The sequence below is a fragment of the Anabrus simplex genome, chromosome 8 (assembly GCF_040414725.1).
Source record: "Anabrus simplex isolate iqAnaSimp1 chromosome 8, ASM4041472v1, whole genome shotgun sequence".
NCBI lineage: Eukaryota > Metazoa > Arthropoda > Insecta > Orthoptera > Tettigoniidae > Anabrus > Anabrus simplex.
The window spans coordinates 228370104-228391788 of record NC_090272.1 but is presented as its reverse complement, the minus strand read 5'-3'; the positions used below and the strand labels follow the sequence as shown (position 1 = coordinate 228391788).

Sequence of the window (21685 nt, the reverse complement as noted above, 5' to 3'; positions counted from 1 at the left end):
CATATTTAAGAATTTTTTAATATATCTCAAGTCAGTTTGTGATGGTCTTAATTTAAAATCTTAACATTTAATAATTCCATTTTCTAGAATAATCTCAACAATATTAGTTCTCAGTCATTTGAGTAGTTCAAGTCAAAATGAGGACAGCACAGTGCAAAAAAAAAAGTTACATTTAAGCAATAATGTGATGCAAAAACAGAGATTATAGTGCAGACAATCAGATTGACCACGCTAGTCATCAACAGTGACCAAAGTCCGAGTCTGTGCTGCACCTGCCACATCGTTTAGTGTGGGAAGGAGGGAAGGGAAAGATGTGATTTTAACAATGTATAGGGTGACCAGATGCAAGTAGATAAGAAAAGAGGACAAAATTATTTAAAAAGGAGAACAATGCTGGAAAAAACACAAAATCCTCCATTGAGAGTCGGAATTTAGACATATATTCTAATTTTTGCATATATAAACAAAATTTATCCTTTTCCATATTATACAGTAAATTCCTACAAAATTTAAACAGTGAAACTAATTTACATGCCTTGCCGGTACTTTACTGAAGATTCACTTGCCTTCAGGAGATATGGCGTGTCTAACATATAAAAAGATACACATGTAAATTCCTTTAGATTATATTGAGCCATTAATAGAATTTTCACATATTCTACTTTCAAACGTTTCCTATTATCAGTCCATTGTGCTGAGATCAACAAAAATACCCTTTCTGCATTTGCATTGTACCCTGGTGTAGAAGAAAGGTATTCTGCAAGTTTTAATAACTCTGAACTACAATCACCTTTGCACATTTCTGACTATAAGGTAACATGTTATACTCATTACTATTCTCATTTGGGAATTGTTTGAAATTACAAAACTGATCAGAATATTTCACAGCATCAACTTGAAAGCCAAATACAGAATACATTTTCCAACATCACAATCAGTATTACTTTCAGCGCCACCTATTTAAAAACAAGTTTCCTTCAAATCCAGACGATCTGTCTCACATTAACACAGTAGTGTTCTGACAGGGTCTTGCTGACGGAGAAGAGTGCACTATAATGCGTCTATTATCACAATACAAGGTGTGCATGGAATAATCGTACATACTGTGTATCCATGTTCACATTCTCGTATAATGATACGATATCGACGATGCTGTCGTATAGTGAAAACGAAGTAGCAAAACAGAAGGACATTTCAGGTTTGTTAAATAATCCACCCGGACCCCAGAGGAGGACATGTTCGGATAAAAGAGAACATCTGGTCATCCTAACAATGGGACAATTAACAGAAACTGGCAGTTAAAATAGTGACTGATAACAAAAGATAACTAGTTTTTTTCAGCATGTTTCTCCCTCATTATCTTTTAATTGGAAAGTTTGCCAATCTACCAAAAGTTCTGTTTACCACGAAATAATGACATTCTCTGTCATATCAGGTTATTTCATCTTTCAATCCTAGTACTTCGAGATTAAGTCTTCACAATATTGTCCTTCTCTACACCCCACCCCCTTTACCCCTTATGGTCACTATAATAGTGGGACTTCTAATCTAATTATTTCCTTTGCAGCAGACATCCTTATATTGTGAGAGAAAAATTAACAATGAATTATAACAACATCACTTCTGTTTTTAATGATAAATTATTTTTGGAATGCTTTTGATAGATTTTGATTGGCTATTCTCAGTAACCGATTCTCAAGATAATAATAAATTTGTGTGGCTATTTCCAGCTGAGTGCAGCCCTTGTAAGGCAGACCCTCCAGTGAGGGCGGGCGGCATCTGCCATTTGTACGTAACTGCGTGTTATTGTGGTGGAGGATAGTGTTATGTGTGGTGTGTGAGTTGCAGGGATGTTGGGGACGGCACAAACACCCAGCCCCCGGGCCCTTGGAATTAACCAATGAAGGTTAAAATTCCCGACCCGACTGGGAATCGAACACGGGACTCTCTCAACCAAAGGCCGTACGCTGACCATTCAGCCAATGAGTCGGACATTCTCAAGATAGAAACACATGATGTCTTGTGCCTGTTCCCAACACCGAGTTCCTGAGGACAGACAATTAAAATCAGGTGAAAGCTCTCCAGTGAGGTAGTTGTTTTTTTTTTTTTTTTTTTTTTTTTTTTAAGACACTATCGTTGTTATAGCTCTGTCTGCCTCTGCGTCCCAAGATTGCAGATTCAAACCCAGCAGAGGTAGTCAGATTTTTTTCTGCCCTTCCAAAATCTATCGGGCACTCCATGTTGTATCTTGTCGGTTGTGAAAGATTTCTAGTGATTATTTGGCGTTTACCCAACGGAATTAATTTAGTCATAGTTCATCCAACAGAAATCTGGTTTACTCTGCCATCTGGTAGAATAAAGTAGAACATCATAATTGTACGCAGACAGCCTAAATGGCGGCAAATGAACACGCTTGCACGCGGTAGCTGAAGCCATAATCATTGTTGTTATCATTCATTGTTAGTGGTTATTTCCCTCTTTATATGTGGCTATATGTTTGGGTTAATTTCTCTGTCTTGTTTCTTCATCTTTGTCTTTAGAAATTTCTTGTTAATTCTTTAGATATTATACAACTTATATGTGATGTAAGCTTTTGCATTTTAGCTATTCTTTATTTCTTTCCTTGCTGCTAATGTAAATAGTTTTAGAATTTTTTTATATAGAATAGATTTATTAGCTACTTATGTCATTTTCTGACAGTTTAATAACATGCGTATAACAGTCAAGACAACAAAAGGTTTAGTGTACCTTTGGAAACACTAGTCCTTTCCATTCTTACTAAAATTTATGTCAATCATGTGTGGTCAGCTGAAAATGGAAATAGACTGTCAGTATATCAGTCTTTTTAATACTTTCCATCTTTATTATTTATTTCACTGTGTTTAATGAAGTCCATTTTAGGCATTTCACATATGATTGAGACTTTCTCTCAGAAATCCTTGATAGAAAGTATGTGTTATTAAGTGTTTTGGGATAGCCACTCAACTAAAATTCATCCTCTTTCCCAGGAGTCCCACAAGTATCATCCTTTCAGGTTGAAGATGTTGAGAGGGAACAAGTACACTGGGTAGTGTCATGGTGAAGATGATTGGATCTATTTAAGGAAACCTAAATACTCCTTTGTAAACAACAGATCCTAATATCAAAACATATACATTGCTTGATGACGAGTATGAAACATTTAAGCTCTTGTAAGCTTTCTTATCTGAGCATTTATTATTCCACTTCGTAGACTTTATAGCCTTCCTTTCCTTTCTCTACTTCTTTTGTCTTTGTGTGTATTGTTCTATATTTTCTCTTCCCCTGTGCCTATTTTTCATTTTATTTTCCTTATATAACAGTATTTTTTATACAGTTTGTTTCTCCAATCATCCGCTCACTTTTCTCTCTCTGCGGCAGCTCTGTCCTCCAGCGAGAAGGCTGCAGCTGAAAATTTTGGACCCATGTGTATTTTATATGTACTCTACCCATGCACGCTTACATGGTAAGTCGCTGCTCTACGTCTGTTTCATATACATACCATATATGCAAGAATAATTCCTGCGTTTATTTTTCTTTCAAAATTTGGCAGTGGAAAGTTGGGGTGCAGGTGCAGTGTTTCTTATATACAGAAATTAGGATGGCCGGTGTGAATGGGACATTCAAGCTGAGAAAAGCTCCACATTATTGAAGAGGCAGAGCAAATTGCACTGCAGGAGGAAACTGCGATGTGGATGAGAGTTTCATACACGATTGGAGGAAAAATAAAGTTCATTTTGAATAGACAAACTGTAACCGCTGGGCATTTCACAGATAAAAAGCTAAAACAGGATATCCAAATATGTGACTGAAAAGAGACAGTTTGGATATGTGGTCACAAGTGAAATGTGTCAGTTCAAAAGGCAAGAGAGTTAATAAATACAGGTTGCAAGGCTAGCTGTGGATGGCTCACGCATGTTTTTTGAATTTAATAACTTCAGTTTTCATTGAAAAACTAACATTGTGCGACATCTCCCAGCCAATTATGAAGAAAATATTGTTCATTTCCACAGACTTATGAGTTTGCACCACAGAAATTCATATTTACTCTTGACAATTGCTAGTGCAGAATAAATGTATTTATTGTACTTTTGTATTTATGGTTTTTCAATATTAATATTTAACAAAGCTATGCAATTACAAAAAATAAAAAAATCCATATTTCCCTTCCTAAAATTAGGGTGCAGGGTTATTCGCATATATACTGTGTATGTTTCGCTTTTGTTTGCTTTCCTTTGCGAGCCTTTTAGAATTATGCTTGAGGCGACTTCCCTCGTATCATTTTCTCAGTTCCGAGGATTGTGATCTATGGGGAGGCTACTGGTCAGTTGTCTCCTGTGCAGTCCTCGTCCAGACGTGCTGCACCAAAAGGGTTCAGCCCATTTATAATCTTGATATCGTTCAACCCTAGAGTGTGAACTCATCCACGATCTCTCTTGCCAGAAACATTTCCAAGAATGATCAGTTTTTCTACGTTATCATTCCCACATCACACAGTGTGTCCAAAGAATTGCAGAACTCTTTGTTTACATATTGATGATATGATTCTGAGGTTGAGCGGTTTATAATGGAATGATTGGAGCAAAACGGTGTCCAAGGTGTGCGTAACATTCTTCGCCGGCATCACATTTCCAAAGAATCTATTTTCTTCAGGTCTGTAGCATGAAGAGTCCACATGTCAGCTCCATAGAGGAAAACTGAAAATACCAGACTGGATACTACTCTCATTTTTAGTGGTAACAAGATAGAGCTATCCTTCCATGAATGAGACAAATTCGTCATTACATTTTTGGCCATAGCTGTTTTTCTCTTAATCTCAGGAGCATAGCTACCTGAACTGGACTGAACCAAGGTATAGCATTTCTGAGACATTCTCCTGTTCCTTGAAGATGTCTGTGCTGGCTAATTTCTCGGCTGTGTCAACATTCATAAGTTTGGTCTTGTTAATTTGTAGTCCCATTTCAGCACTGACATTTTCGACACAAGAAATGAGCTCTGCCATTTCCTCATCACTAACAATGAGTGCAGTATCATCTCTATAACAGAGGTTGGCTATTCTCTTACCACGAACAGGAAATCCGCCATCCCATTTCTCAAGTAGAGCTCTCATGATGTACTTGCCATTGATATTGAAGAGCATGGGTGAGAGCATACAGCCCTGCTGGACACCCTTCCTGGATCTTGACTGGGACTTAAAAACTCTAAATTCTGCAAAATGGGATTTTGAATAAATAAACAGTAATTTATCGTGTGATTATATGAGCTTAGCCAATAAACCATACACGTTGGTATTTTCTGATGTGTTCTTATTGGAGAAATAGAGCAGAAATATAGGAGAAATTGGCTATTTGGGGCAAGAAGTTTAAATAATTTGAGTCAAACTTGAGCAAAGGAAAAATTTGGGAATGACTATGAACAGATGAGGAACAAATTCAAACATCTATTTGATGGGACTCTCATTAGAATCAGCTTCCCAATTCAAGTATCTTAGAAGTATTATCTCAAAAGACAACACAGTCAAGAGGAAATACTCAGCAGGACGTACAAAGCATCTGACTTCTACAATCAAGACAGAAATCTACTTTGAAACAGCAAAATATCCCAAAAGGCCAAAGTAACTAAGTATCACATCTATTCTGTGCCAACTCTTGACTACAGTTTGGGGACAATTACTGCTCTAAACAAAGTAACTGAAAAGCAGTTCATCAGAACTGTGAATCAGAGGACCAGTAGAGACAAAATTAGAAATAAAGTGAATAAAAAGGAAGTCTGCATCAAGGTTCTGTTGCTATTGTTACATAGAAATGTAGACTTCAGTGCTATGGTCATGTAATGAGAATGGACAGTAAGAGTGCAAGGAAATATTTTACTTCACCCTCAAAGTGGAAGGAAAAAAGACCTAGGAAACATTGAATAGAGACAGTGAATTCACAGGTGGAGGGAAAAGAATTCATGTGGGAAGAAATCCTAAAACAAAAAATAGTATGAAGATAGGATGAAGTAGCAAGCACTTGTATAACACACCCAGAAAACTGAAGTTGGAGAATGATGATGAGCTTGGAATTTAGTAACTCCCTCAAGGGACAGTTGTTATATTGTTCATGTTATCCTCCTGCTTAACAATAAAACTTGTACAGTATCATTCAGTGGTTATGATAATAAGCATGGAGTTTATTTGTTTGAGTCGAGGACAAGAATTAGTGCCCTAAGGAAAGCAGTCAAGCAGTTGGGACGACCTTACAGAGGACTGTTACGCATTTTTGCCACACACAATACAACCAAAGTACTTCCTAGTTATTCTTCATTCATACACTCACTCAGTGAATTAAAAGGTAATTTTCAGTTCGATTCTGAATGTTAAGTATATTCCCTTTTACCACTTTCTAACTTTATTTTCTTTATTCTATTATATATACGTAGATCTTTTTGTGCCCAGAATTCATTGAGTGGCTACCTCTGACATTTGCTAACACATGCAGATAATAGAATTAAGAAATTTGCTGGTTTCCTACTTTTTTATTAAGTAAACTACTGTTTATGCTGTTTCTTAAATAGAGGGGAAACCTCTCTCATTGTATGCATAAAATGCCAGCAATTCTCTTTGTCTTAGGATTTATTGTATAGTTTTATTTCCATTTCATATTAAGTGAAGTTCCATTTAAGTACTCACTTAGTTTATTGGTAAGTATTAATGGCATATAATTTTTTTTTTTTTTGTACCATAGCAGGTTTCTCCCTTCAGTGAAGTTTGTCTTTAAACACTTGTAATTCTATTATATCACCCATTTCCTATCAAGGTCTATCGGAGGGCAAGCCGCATGTTTCTGGTCGCACTGCACTTGACAGTAGTCTAGATGTTAGTTCGCATGATGGACACATTCCTGCAGTGGGCGTGCATGAGGAGGGGGCTGCTGTGACTTCCACGCCAATCGTTAAACCCATCCGCAAACTATCGAAACCTTCCCGGGAAGTCTCACAAGTATCGTCGTCTCAGGTTGAAGATGTCGAGTGGGACTTTGGGACGGATGATGAAGGTACACAGAGCAATGTCATTGTAAAGACGATTAGAACTATCTATGGGGACCCAAATGCTGCTTTGGAAACAACAGATCCTAATATTAAAACACGAACAATCACTATAGAAGAAACATCTACCAAGAAAATGCCCAATAAAGAAGATTTGATCTTGAAAGAACTTGCAGATATGAGCAGAAGTGTGCAAGAAACAATGAGGTTAGGTGATGCAGGCGATAAGTTAACAAGTTCTTCTGTAGTATCCGCTCCCATTCCGGCAGTTCGTAAGAACATTCCTTCTAGTAAAATAACAGAAACTGTGACAACCATTAGGAGCGCTGGTGATGTTTCAGCAGTGGGTAAAGATCTAACACTAGCATTACTTGAGGAAGAGAGGCAACATTTAACAGATGCACCACATCCAATTCTTGAAGGTACCAAGATTGTTCAGTATACGGCCACTGTGATAAGGGGAAACGGAGACATTTCAAACGAAGATGTTCAGTCTAGACATCAGAACCCCTCACTCACAGTGAACAGTGACTCGGACAGCGACAGCCGAGAATCGCCCCTCCCTGATAGGAGATCGCTGACAAGGAGGAAGACGCTTGGCAGTTCCAGTGGATCGGACGTGGCTCTTCACGAAGGCAACGAGCTCTCGGACGATGAACATGCAGGTACCCAGAACTAGCGATCTAGATCTAATAAGTTTTGGGAGGACAAAAGCCAAGGTAAATGAGGGAAGACTAAAAGATAACAGTAAGTGCATTGGCTACTCCACATTCCTGTGGGCTCATGAAATAAGTTATTCATTTATATGGTAGGCTAATAAAGTAATCACTGGGTGGCACAACAAGTTTGTATTTCAAAATCTCAACTTACTCTAGATGTTACATTTGAATTGTGTTTTTATACTGTTCCCTTGCAATTGTCAACCAAATGTACCTGATCCTAAAATGAACATTTTAAGAAATTAATCCTTCATTTAAGTTGTCTGTCTGTTAACCCTTTGACCTTCCACTTTTTAAAATAAAAATTAGCCCTTACAAGCTATTTATTTTTTCAGTTATTTTTAAGAAATGCCGAAGAATATATACACGAATGTTACATGCATATAAACAACTTTTTTTACATTCCATCCGACATTTATGGTTTGGAGAAGTCCTCTTATGTATGGAACACTAAGAAAACAGGTGTCCACATGCAAAGCAACCTCTCATTTGAAGTACTCTAAAGAGGTATCCTTGCAGAGTCCCCGTGTTGCAGGATCGCTATAATTTCTTCTCAGTTGGAGCCATTTTTGATGGGTAGTAGCCAGTGTGTCAACCCTGAGGTGTCGAGCGAATATTCCCAGTGTGAGGGGAATTTGGTGAAGATGCAAGACAGAAGCATCGGTTTCTTTTGTTACATGATCCCAAAACTGTGGCGTTAGAAATTCATTGACCACTTACAGTTCTGTTGGATTATCTCCTAACCTTCTCTTTACCACAGAGTGAAACTCACATGCAACATCAGTAGGTTTATTATCTACAAGTTCCGAAATCCAGTCATTACTGACATTCCTACCTGTGTTGTTGCATCTTATGTAAATCTTGAATTATCCGTTGGCACTGGCTCTTCGGAAATAGAATCAGATTCGCCTTCACCGATATCATTTGAAGATTAATTGTTTTCACTTTACACACTTTCATTGTGAATCTCAACATTATTCTCAAGCCAATCATTAATAACTTTATCCGTACCACTCCAGGCTGCTGCCATATTTGTTACAAATAACATGCAGTGAGGTGATTTTTTTTTTTTTTCTTATTCCAGGAGCAAGGGACAGTTTATGATATAAAAATGAAGTTCAGGTAGTTCCTGACATCTGTTAGTTACATTTTAAAACTTACAGAACAAAACCTCGCTGGCTCGGTAACCATAAATATGAGTCTGTAGGTAGTCTGTGTGTTGATGGAAGTGTCTGTCAAAGTGTGGCATGAGGTCAAGACTTCATCCCGGAGGCTCGTTAGATTTTCAGTTGGCGCAACTAAACGTTATGCGGTTATGGGGAAACCGCAAAAACCCATGGCAGCACCAAAATGAGGCATAGTAAGGATAACATGGAGTAAAGTAGTTTGCCAATGCTTTCCTCACCGAGCCACAAAGTACTATTGCTGCATGCCTAGACCTATGAGTAGCACCTTTTACAACATCCTGAAGCCTTAGTGTTACTCAGCACCACCGTATCTCAGCAGCTTACGTATGGCCACAGGAAGTAATAAAAACTAAAAAATTCCATTGAATTTGGTTTATAATGTGACGGGGTATTAAATTTCAAAGCTGATATGTTGATCATAGCTGCAATCCTTTAATTTTCTTTTCAGAGCCATCATCATCATCATCATCTGTCATAATAATCATCCAGCGAATAATAGTTTATTTTAATCTAATCTGTTAAGAAAAAAACTATGTTCTGTATTAGAATTGCATAACAATGGTGTTTCTCCTACTTCCTTTCTTTGGTGCTCTCTGTTGTTTTGCTGAACATTTTGTATTCTCTACAGTGGAAATTAACGTCTCCTTCTAGTTTTGTATTGCTCACAGCAACTTTGGAATACACCAAGATATCAGCGAGTCTAGTGGAACTGTTGGGATGTAAGATTTTTTTTTTGATAGTTGCTTTACGTCGCACCGACACAGATAGGTCTTATGGCGACGATGGGACTGGAAAGGGCTAGGAGTGGGAAGGAAGCGGCTGTGGCCTTAATTAAGGTACAGCCCCAGCAGTTGCCTGGTGTGAAAATGGGAAACCACAGAAAACCATCTTCAGGGCTGCAGACAGTGGGATTCAAACCCACTGTCTCCCGAATACTGGATACTGGCCGCACTTAAGCGACTGCAGCTATCGAGCTTTGTGGATAATTTTTCCTCTGCTTACCTTGTTTTCTTCTTCAGTGTTTTGGGCATTAATGCTCTTACTTGATAGAATCTAGCATTTTTTAGTAATAAACAAAACATGGTCTCATTGTCATTGAATGTGAGCAAGGGTTTCATTTCCTCAGACGTCGGCACCTACTTCAGGAACCATCCGAGAAGTGAGAACTACTCTTGCTGCTGCAACATTTCAGTTTCCATCCTCATTTTCCCGTTACGTTGATTTATTGCCTGTCTAATTATTGGCCCTGGTGACCTAACTGTACAGTTTGACTCTCCTTGAGCTTGTGATATCCTGTTGGATAAAGAAGATCCAGATAATACTAATTATGTTCCAAGATCAAATTATTCCCTGCACCGTTGAGTATTCTCATAGTTTCTGATGTACAGATATAAAAGCTGGGTGCATTTAGAATTTTTTAATGGCCAATTGGAGGTCATGAACATATCATGCAAATAGATGGGAAGATACTAACAATCTCTCCTTGTACTAAAGAAATCAGACTAATTGGGTTGAAGTGAAAGTTCACAGCTCAGTTGAGAGTGGGTCAAGATTGCTATCAGAGAGCGCTACACTATTTACTCTGCTATTAGAATGGAATTGAGTGAACACCAACCCACAGAACACATGAAGAGAAGTGTCAAATCTGCAAATCCACCATAACCATACTATCAACATAAAAAAAGAGAAAAAAACCATCAACATCTATTGAAATCATAGGCTAGAAGGAGAATACCCTTGAGGTTTGTCAATTTGTTAAAAGTTTGTCCTGAACATTTCGATGCCTGTACATTGTGAAAAGTTTTTTAAGCATCGTTAGGAATTGTTTATTATCCAGCTCATGGCTAAATGCTTTGCGTGCTGGCCTTTAGTCAAAGGGGTCCCACGTTCAATTCCAGCCGGGTCAGGGATTTTAACCATCGTTAGTTAATTCCGATGGTTCAGTCTCTCTCTCATCTTCAGGAAAAGAATTCATCATACATCAGGCCCCACCTTCACAGGCACGTAGGTCATCGATACGTGTCAAATTGAAAGATCTGCACCAAGCCTCTCCGAAGGCCAGACGGCATATTATTATTATTATTATTATTATTATTATTATTATTATTATTATTGTTATTATTATTATTATTATTATCATCATCATCTACAGTACACTAGTTAATGTAGAATCCATAAGAATCATAGTCTACAGATAAAATTTAAAGGATTTTTTTTATAGCTTTAATATGTTAGTATCATTTAAATTAATCAAAATTAAAGAAGTTTAAAGCTTCTTATTTTTGGGTCTAAATGATTTGAGCACACACACACACACACCCGCCCCCCAAATAAAATATGTATAATTTCATATCCTGACCTAATTTTAATGTAAGCTTTTTCACTTTAGGCAACCTCCAACTATGGAAAAGTGAAATAACGTTTATTAAAAATTAAATCTGTGCTATTTTACTTTAAATTTACCTGTTCCATTATGTATACTCTTAAAGCAGTCACAATTTGCTGTGGTTATTAAGTCATATGGTTTTATATTTTTGTGTGTTAGGTATTCATTAACTTCATTAGTGTAGAACATCACAGAACTTAAGATATTTGCTTACAAAAGTTTGGGTGATTTTATTGTTCTTTTTAGTGAGATTTTGGATACAAAACTCCTTTGTGCCACTCATATATCATTTATACAGAGTTATAATATGGTTTACCTCACGTAGAGGAAAATACTTATTCAATTAATATTTAAATTCATATATATACTTTCTTTTGTCTCAGATGTAATATATTAATCATATCTTTTGAATTTACAGAGGTAATTTTAGCCAATGTTATGAATCATTTCTACAGAATTATGTGAGTGATAGAAAATTAATTTTGTTTGGGACACTGATAGTAACCGATAAGGTTAGTCTGTATAACGCAAGTATTATGAGGAAGAACACAAAGTTGCAGCTACAATAATTATAAGTTGAATAGGATTAATTCACAAAGGCTGTAACATAGATTTACATTACAGTAATCTATATATATAAAATAACTTGTCCTGACTAACTGACTGACTGACTGACTGACTGACTGACTGACTCATCATCGCCAAGCCAAAACTACTGGACATAAAGAAATGAAATTTTGGGGATACATTCATATTAAGATGTAGGTGCTCGCTAACACAGGATTTTTGAATATTCCATCGCTAAGGGGGTGAAAAGGGAGGTGAAATTTTAAAATGAGTGTATCTATATCTCAAAACTTGAGAAGTTTACAGATGTAAAGATTAGTATTTAGAATCTTCTTTAAAAATAAGGAAACACGCTATTTTTTTGTTTTCAGAAAATCCCCATAGGAGGGGTGCAAAAGGGTGAAAAAGGGTTGCATGCCTTTAATCAGGATACCGGTACTTATATCTCAGAAGCTGAAGATATTCCAGACCTGAAAACTGGTACTTTTGATCTCTTTTAAAAATAAACAAGTATTTTTTTTTGTTTGTTTTTGGAAAATCCAATGAATGGGAGGGTGAAAAGGGGGGTGAATTTTTAAAATGAGTGAATCTATATCTCAAAACTTTTGAATTTTACAGATGTAAAAATTGGTATTTAGAATCTTCATTAAAAGTAAAGAAACACGTATTTTTTGTTTTTGGAAAATTCCAATAGGAGGATTGAAAAGGGGTGAAAAAGGGGTTGAATGCCTTTAATGAGGATACTTATATCTCAGAACCTGAAGATATTACAGACCTGAAAATTGGTATTTGGGATCTACTTTCAAAATAAAGAAACAGGTATTTTTTCGTTTTTTGAAAATCCAAATAATGGGGGGTGAAAAGGGGGGTTAATTTTTAAAATGAGTGTGTCTACATCTTAAAACTTTAAAAGTTTACAGATGTAAAAATTGGTATTTAGAATCTCCTTTCAAAATAAAGGAATACGTATTTTTTTGTTTTCTGTAAATCCCAATATTTGGGGTGCAAAAGGTTAATAATGGGTAGAATACCTTTAATGAGGATACATATATCTCAGGAACTGAAAATATTACAGAACTGAAAATTTGTATATGGGATCCTGTTTAAAAATAAAGAAACACGTATTTTTTTAGTTCTTGGAAAATCCAATTAATGGCGGTTAAACAGGAGTGACAACTTGGGGTGAATTTTTTGAAAGACTATATCTACAAAATATCTGAGAAACGTAAAATGTTACAGATGTAAAAAGTGGGTATTTGGAATCTCCTGTAAATGTAAAGAAACATAGGTGATTTGTTTTTGGAAACTCCACTTACGGGGAACTAAAAAGGGGTGAAATTTTAAAATGAGAATTTCTACAGTATATCTCAAAAAACTTAACGTGTTACAGAAGTGAAAAATGATATTTTTAACTCTATTAAAAATAAAGAAATGTGTACTTTTAGTTTTCGGAAATACCACTTAAGTGGAGGGGGGGGGGGTAAAAGTGGCTGAAAATGGTGTTGAATTCTTTTAATTAGGCTACTGATATCTAAAAAATTAGATGTTATAGACGTGAAATTTGATATTTGGAATCTGCTTTAAAAGTAAAGAAACACGTATTCTCGGAAAATCCAATGAAGGCGGGGGGATGAAAGAATTGAAAAATTAATTGACTTAACTGTATGAGAATACATACATCTAATAAATCTAAAGTTGTTACAGACATGAAAATTGGTATTTGGATCTCCTTTAAAACAAAGAAAAATGCGTTTGGGGGGGGGGGGGCGGGAATGAAAAGGAGTTGAATTCCTTTTATGAGGACACATAAATCAAAAACTGAAGAAGTTAGAGTCGTGATAATTGGTATTTAGAAGATTCTTTACTATTAAAGAAACAAGTGTTTTTTGCCGGAAAATTAACTTGGGGGGAGTTGAGAGGAAGTGAAAAAAAAAGTAAATTATTTTTATGGGGATACTTATATCTCAAAACTGAAGGTAGTAGACGTGAATATTGCTGTTTGGAATCTCCTTTAAACATAAAGAAACACGCCTTCTTTTAATTATTTTTTTGGGGTGGGGGTAAATAAACTTAACGGTGGGGGGTGTAAAAGGAGGTGAGACCAATTGATTTTACTGTTCATAATGTACTAATGAGGAGCCTCCGTTGCTCAGGCGGCAGCGCGCCAGCCTCTCACAGCTGGGTTCCGTGGTTCAAATCCCGGTCACTCCATTTGACATTCGTGCTGGACAAAATGGAGGCGGGACAGGTTTTCTCCGGATACTCCGGTTTTCCCTGTCATCATTCATTCCAGCAACACTGTCCAATATTTCATTTCATTTGTCATTCATCGATCATTGCCCAGAGGAGTGCTTTGGCAGCCGCCACAATTCCGCCAGATGGGGCTTTATTCATTCCATTCCTGACCCTGTCGAATGACTGGAAATAGGCTGTAGATTTTCGATGTACTTATTCTGATCATAAACCGATCATTTTTAATCTTTCCTGGGTTCATTTTCAACAGCCATCTTTTCCTTCGGAGAACGTTCTTAGATTACAGTAGATTCTCCTGGCATATAAATAAAAAATGTAAACACATTTGAAATAAACGATAGGAATGAGATTGACCGTCACATTGTTCACCTCTATAATAAGGTCAATAATGCACTGAAGTATGTCATTCGTATCACCAGAAATCTCGCACACTTGGCTACGCGTGACAATGGTGCTGGTCACATTGTCAACAATGACAATGGCAGCAGATGTAATTTACCGCCAAGTAGCAGTCTTGCATCTTGCTGTGGGGTCTGGAACATCTATTATAATAATAATAATAATAATAATAATAATAATAATAATAATAATAATAATAATAATAATAATAATAATAATAATAATAATAATAATGTTCTGGACAGTCGTCAAATGTGTGGACCATGCTGAAAACGGGTCCTGGACAGGTAATGACTAAGAATGCAGTCCGGCTGCGGGTTCAGTACCGCCAAGGCACCCAAGATGACAGCACGCCGGATCTCTTGAAGGATTTGATCCATATTAAAAATGCTTATAGGAAAAGATGGCAAAGATTTAGGGACCCAACCAACCGGGTGGAATACCTGGACCTAGTCCGGGAAGTACGAAATCGATTGCTGGAAAGAAAGATTGAAAAATGGGAGGAAACTTGCCGTAATCTATTAGAAAACGAGTCAGATTGCGAATTTTGGTGGATTCTGGCAGAAAACGAGTCAGATTGCGAATTTCGGTGGATTATATATCTGAAACAATAAGCATTCAATTATAAATTTCAGTACAGACAGTACCGTAGCGAAGCACGGGTATCTTGCTAGTCTGGGATATTTAGACTGCATGAAACTATTTGTGTTCTTCACTCTCATTTCTCACAGAAATCATAGGTCAAAAATCCAGCGTATTAAGTTATAAAGTGTATTAATTTTTTCCCCTGAAAAAATGTACCCATCAGTTGTGCTGATCACAAAATTTAAGATGTTTCACGAGGACATTTTCATTTTGCATAAAAAGATAGAAACACAGTTCTTTTGTCATCACTTTCTTGCTATTTTTCGTCTTTTCTAATATAGTAGTCCATTTAAGAAAAAATTGCATTTTTTATATCAGTTTTATGTATTCTTGCAGTGTTCTTGACATTTTTATTTGGAGGTTTTTTTTTTTTTTTGCTTTAACCAGTACAGCATATTTAATTTAAACTGAAAAGTTGTCTTATTGTTCAATTCCCATGTTCTTTGTCATATCTGGTTTCTATAAATTTAAGATATGTGATATTACGTGGGTACCTTCTTATTATTATGATCACATACAAAGCACAAGTAACCCACAGTTGAAAAGAGTCTGCTATAGAACCAGTCAGTACTCACTTTCAACCAATACTGTATAATGAAGTTACACAACATGTGTAGAATTGGAATGGGAAGATGTCAAGATACAAAGACTAACTCTTGGCATCTGTACTTGACGAATAACGTGATGAAATATTGTCTGAGCACATGAATGTTCGTTTTATGCTGAGCTTTGTAATAGTTGTAGAGTTTGGGGGTAATGTGTGCTTCTTTGCAGCATCTAGATATTGGCTCATTTCTTTCAAAACAGAATTAGTGAATAAATTTTGAAAATATCTTCTCAATAAGCTAAGGTTAATACAACAAGGTGGTTGGAAGATATCTTGGTTTGAATATGCAGCTAGTCAGCATTTTAGAATCTAGTAGAGAAGTTATCAGTGTTCATATCTGATAAGTAGAGAAGTTATCAAAGTTTATAACTGTTAGCAAAATATCTTAGTTTCTTTCATATCCAGACTTAATATTACATGATGGAAATGAGTAAGGTAGATGGTTATATAGAAGATAAAAATTAATTTTATTTTGAATATCAATTGGAGGGAGGCATGGAGAATGATACAAACCATCTCTGTATTAAAGTGAACACAGTATGCATGGAAGAAAAGTGAAAATATTCCACTTTCCTTTAGCTTGAGAGTTAAAATGTACTGTGTGCTCATTTATGCCATTTTTATTCACAGAGCTGTTGGAAAGGATCTCAGTAGACACATTATATTGTGATGGGTTTGGTAGTTAGCTGTGACAAGTAAAACTTGATGCTGATATGTTTCCAGCACTCTATATGCTGTATGCCATTGCTCTACTGCAGACAGATTCTATTCAAGCTCTGTGTCTTTTTATAGCTTTATTTATTGTAGACTCATTAGATTAGTTTTAGGATCAGTAGAACAAAATTCAGACAAATGAATGCCTGAAGTTTTATGAATCTTGTTTAATAGTTTATGTTTTGAGAGCCTCGAGATGAATAGCTGTTATCAGCCAAGGATTGCTGTTTGGCTATTACACCGGCATGACCGATTCCACCATATATGGTTTTTCCTGATTGTTCAATCCTGTTTAAATGCAGGTCTCAGGATGCTGCAACTCGTGTGTTGTATAGATGAATTTGATATTCATATCCCGTAAGTTTGGTAGAGAGATAGAATGGAGTCAGTTTTGGGAAAAGTTCAGATTTATTTCCTTAGAAAAGCATGTGACAAGCATTATAGGGGATGTTATTGAACATGAATACATAAAAGATTTTTACATAATAGTTCTTTCTGTGATCAGTGGTAGAATGTAGGCCTACAGATCCCACAATCATGGTTCCATACCTGGGAGAATAGTGAAATTTTTGAAGGGTGGAAAAAGGTCCACTTTTTATTCTGATTTGGTCACTTTAGGCAATGCTTTGTGTGTCTGATTTAATAGTAGGGAATAACTTACTTTCTTTTTTTAAATTATTTTATGCCCACATTGGAGCACTTTAATCAATCCATGTACATTTAAGTCTTAAGAGTATTAGCTACAAATTTGGCATACCGTATGTTTCTTCTTCTGCTCCCAGAAGTTATTAATTTTTTCGACCTGGCTGGCCTTTCTTCGTCTGTTATGGTGTACTGTTTGTGTGTAAAAGTTTTTAGTTTAAGTCTCAAGTCTCTGTTTCTCAGCATCCTCTTCTCTTCTCGGTCTTCAATTTGCTGCATTGTCAAGCCCAACTCGTCTAAATCATCTTGGACTTCTTTGAACCAGTTATTTTTTGTTTTACTTTTCCAAAAGTAGTTGAAAAGATGTTTCAGTAACCTGGTTTTTGGTAGTCTGGATATGTGGCAGAAAAATGCAACCCTCCTTTTCTGCATTGTGTCTATTATTGACTCAGTTTCCTGGTATACAACTTCATTAGGTAATAATTGCCATTGTCCATCTACTTGGTGTTTTTTTGTTTATGATTGTTCTAAGGATTCTTCTTTCTGTCTTCTGTAATTTATCTGTTGTTGATTTGGTGTTCAAATTGAATAGTGTTTCACTAGCATAGGTTGCTTCAGGTTTAATAATGGAGTTGTAGTGTTTGAATTTTGCATTTATCAAGAGAGATTTCTTCCTGTAGGTTGGCCAAGTGATACGTTGCACTTGTTTCAATTTAGTTGTTCTCTTTTCTACTGATATTTTCTCGTTTACATTCCAAGTAATAATCTCCCCAAGATACTTGAATTTATTTACAATCTTAATTTGTTTGTTATTATTCAGTGTGATAGTTGGCGTTTCAACTTCGAAGGATGGCATCATTTCCATCTTTTCAAATGAGATTTGTAGTCCAACTTTTGCTGCTAATTTACCTTTATAATATCAAACGGCAAAGTCTGTTTTGCAAAATTAAAAACAGTGTTCCCAGGCACTTCAGTAATGTGTGTGCAAGTTTCTAAGTCCTTCAAAAACCTTGTCATACATAGTATGAAGATAATTTTATTAATTTTTAATATTGTTATAAGACAAGGCTTTAAGCACATGCCTCAGGAAATTTAAATCCGAAAATGGTGGCCTTAACATGTGGTGTATGGAATAAGATCCTCCTACTCCTTAAATTACAGTGCTTATTATACAGTAATGTTAATCTAGGCAGTTATCAACTAAGAAAGGCATTGAATGCTCCTCATATCTAAATACATCTATCACTAAGAAAATTGCCAGGTTCCTAAATTAAGGGACTGGTTCCCTGGGACTGTAGTAATATGTACTGTATATGACTTTGTAACTTCTTGAAAGAAGTTATCATAATCTTCATATTTTCCCATTTGTGTGGAGCTTGCCTTCTTGCAATATTTCCTTCACATCAGTCAATCCATAGTGTCTCAGGGGCTTAATTTTTGTGAGCATGTCATCTCTCACCCAGTCCAATCAGCCTGTTTGATGTAGTCGACCCTCTGTGTTCTGTTGGAGGGCAGTCTTTGCAACAGATGTTTCACCATTATGGAGTACATCACAGGCATGATTCATGCATTCTCTCTGTGATTGGGATAACCTTGAATTTCTTCCGCACATCATTCCTGATATGGTCTCGTAGGGTCAAGCTGTTGGACTATTGCCGTAGCTTCATTCCCATTGCACGAAGTGCCTTTTCATTCTGTTTGGTGTTGTTGGCCAGCATTTGGCTTCATAAAGGGCCACTGGTCTGACCTCTGGTATTTTCTTCTTGCACACGACTCCAAAAACCTGGTGCCATTACATCCATGTGGCACTGGCTCTTGTTTTAACACTGGTAATGGTACTACAGTCCAAAGTGATGCATGACCCCGGGTTATTTGAACTTGAGTTGAACCCTAGACATACAGTGATTGTGCTATCTGTTTGGTCACTGCATTCCAGGTATTCTGTCTTCTTCAGATTTAATATCATCCCAAATTCTTTGAGACACGTCTTCTACTCTCTTACGTGCTGTTAGAGGTCCTTACATGTTGCGTTAGCTAGCAAGATGTCAGTTGTGATGGCGTTCAGGCAGAGAATGAAGAGCAATGGACACCAGTTACCTGACATTCCTGTTGAACACTGCACTGAACTTGTAGACTTTCAGTACAGAAGTTTCACCCAGTTGACCTAGGCAGTCTCATTGCCAGCCAAACAAGGTTAGGTATCAAACACCTTTTCCAAATAAGAAAGGCAAAGTGAACCGTCATATTTTTTTCTCATGGTGTCTTTCCATCAATAGATGAAATGTATGGACAGTGTCTGTTGTTCCGCTGTTTTTAAACAAAGCCACACTGGTTCAGTGAGACAGTGATGATTTATAATCTCCCATTGAGAATAAATTCAATAATTTCATATTATAGCACAAAAGGCAGGTTGGCATGTCATTTCAGCATTCAAATAGGTCTCCTTTTCCTTTTCAATTTGGAATTGTGATACTGGTCTTCCAGGCTTTGGTTGCTGTGTCGTCCTTCAGCTGGGTATCATCTACACCAAGTGCTTTCTCAGGCTTCATTTTGTTGATGGCATTGGACACTTCTTCCATGGTGATAGTGGGTAGTGGGCTGTCAAAGGGATTGGTTGTAGGTAGAGGTGGATGTATCCTTGAAATACTCCTAACGATGTAGCATGTCATTTCCTTTCTGCAGCAGCTCATGTTTGTCTTTGATGTTGATAACATGATCTAGATCCTGTGTGGGGCAAGCGTGGGCAAGTTTGTAGATTCTCTTCGTGCTACTAGGCTTATCCAGCTAGTCATAGATGACGTGGTAATGTGCTGCCTTTGCAGCAGACTTATGGGTCCAATACCAATTCTAAATCCTGTGTGCTGCATGTGTGACAAGCAGCCTTCTTTGCCCTCGCTGCCTGGTGCACATCATTCCACCACAAGGTCTGCTTATCAGTATGGCGTCGATTTGGTTTGGTGAGTCCTAGGGAGGATCTGGCATATGTTTTGATGGATTCTGACAGTGTGTTCCAGCTGCCTTCTGATGACATTGAGATTGATGCAGGTTTTTTTTAAAAAATTTTTTCTTTTTTCTTTTGTGGTGGGTCTCACAGATAGATAATCTATATCAGCTGTGGCATCTAAACAAGTAGGCACTGTTGAGGAGCATTGGTCTCGTATGGAATCACTTTATATCTGTGACCATAGCAAGGTGTGTTAGTCTTGTCATCCAGCAGTAGAACTCTTAATTTAAAATAATGTACACAAAATGCCCTTAAAAAGAAAAGAAAATCCAGGCATTCATTTTTTTGTTTCCTGAATTTAGCCTTAGTTTAGATAAAATAGTTATGTAGTTAATTTTTTAAAAATTCCATTGAGAGGAACTGAATACAAACATATGATAATCTCTTAGATGTTCAAGAGTTTTAATGCTAATATTTACATAGATTTTCTAGTTGAACCTTAAGGTGAATATAACTTCCAGTGCAGCAAAAATCATTTTGCTAGAAAACCCATAACTATCTGGTTAACAGATGGCAGAGACTAATTTCTGTTTATATTTAGTGGTCAAAACTGTCACAGTTTGAATTAAAATGGGGTTTAGTATTTTATATTCCATAACAGTATCTGTAAATTTGTTTTAAATACAGTACAGACCACCAATATAGCAATACAAGCTATATTTCATGTGCTTCATAAAGTAGTACAATAAATGATTATGTCTTAGTAAGTCATACTAAGGACTGTATGCCCATCTTCCTTTGTGGGATGTATGAGCATCAGGACATTTCTTTTACTTCAGATGTTAAAGTAATAGAGGAATAACAATCAACACGATACAAAATTTAAAAAAAAATTCTTTTTAATATTGAAAACATTCTTAGCAGACAAACGAAAAAATGTAAAATTAAGCAATTTCCTCATTTGTGCTGAAAGTTGAAGGGTAAAGGGCCCAGAAAGGTTTCAAACTGATTTTTGGATAGCTCTATCAAACTTTAAAAAAAAAGAAAATCACTTCTGGCCTAAATGCAGTTCTGGAAAAACAGCCTAGAATTGCTTGTTTCTCTAAGTTTTTTTTTCTTTTCTTTTTTTTTTTCCAGCCCTGCTGTGTAGGGAGCAATACCACTTTGAGAAGAAATACCCTACCGGGCAAATTGGCCTTGCGGTTAGGAGCGCGCAGCTGTGAGCTTGTGCCTGGAAGATAGTGGGTTCGAACCCCACTGTCGGCACCCCTGAAGATGGTTTTCCGTGGTTTCCCATTTTCACACCAGGCAAATCCTGGAGCTGTACCTTAATTAAGGCCACGGCCTCTTCCTTCCCACTCCTAGCCCTTTCTTATCCCATCGTTGCCATAAGACCTATCTGTGTCGGTGCGACGTAAAGCAACTAGCAAAAAGAAGAAATACCTGCGCTATCTGCTGCTGCTCTTTTTCTGTCTTACTTCCTTCAGGCTAGCAACCCGTCGGAAGGACATTTGATTGCTTTCAAGTCTTGCAAAAAGTAAAATGCATGACCGTAATGGGACACATGGCCCAGTACTT

General features: G+C 36.7%; 1 protein-coding gene across 7 annotated transcripts in view; it reads left to right on the top strand.

Annotated features, from left to right (window-relative positions):
* Nucleotides 1–21685, top strand: part of LOC136879031 (ankyrin-3) — a 682638-nt gene that overhangs the window by 637603 nt on the left and 23350 nt on the right. For 5 of the 7 annotated variants that reach the window (XM_067152753.2, XM_067152755.2, XM_067152752.2 and 2 more), the window contains one exon: nt 6816–7709. The exons of the other annotated variants lie outside the window; for them this stretch is intronic. In XM_067152753.2, coding sequence (XP_067008854.2) covers nt 6816–7709 — 894 coding nt within the window. The remainder of the gene's footprint in view (nt 1–6815; nt 7710–21685) is intronic. 7 annotated transcript variants of the gene reach the window in all.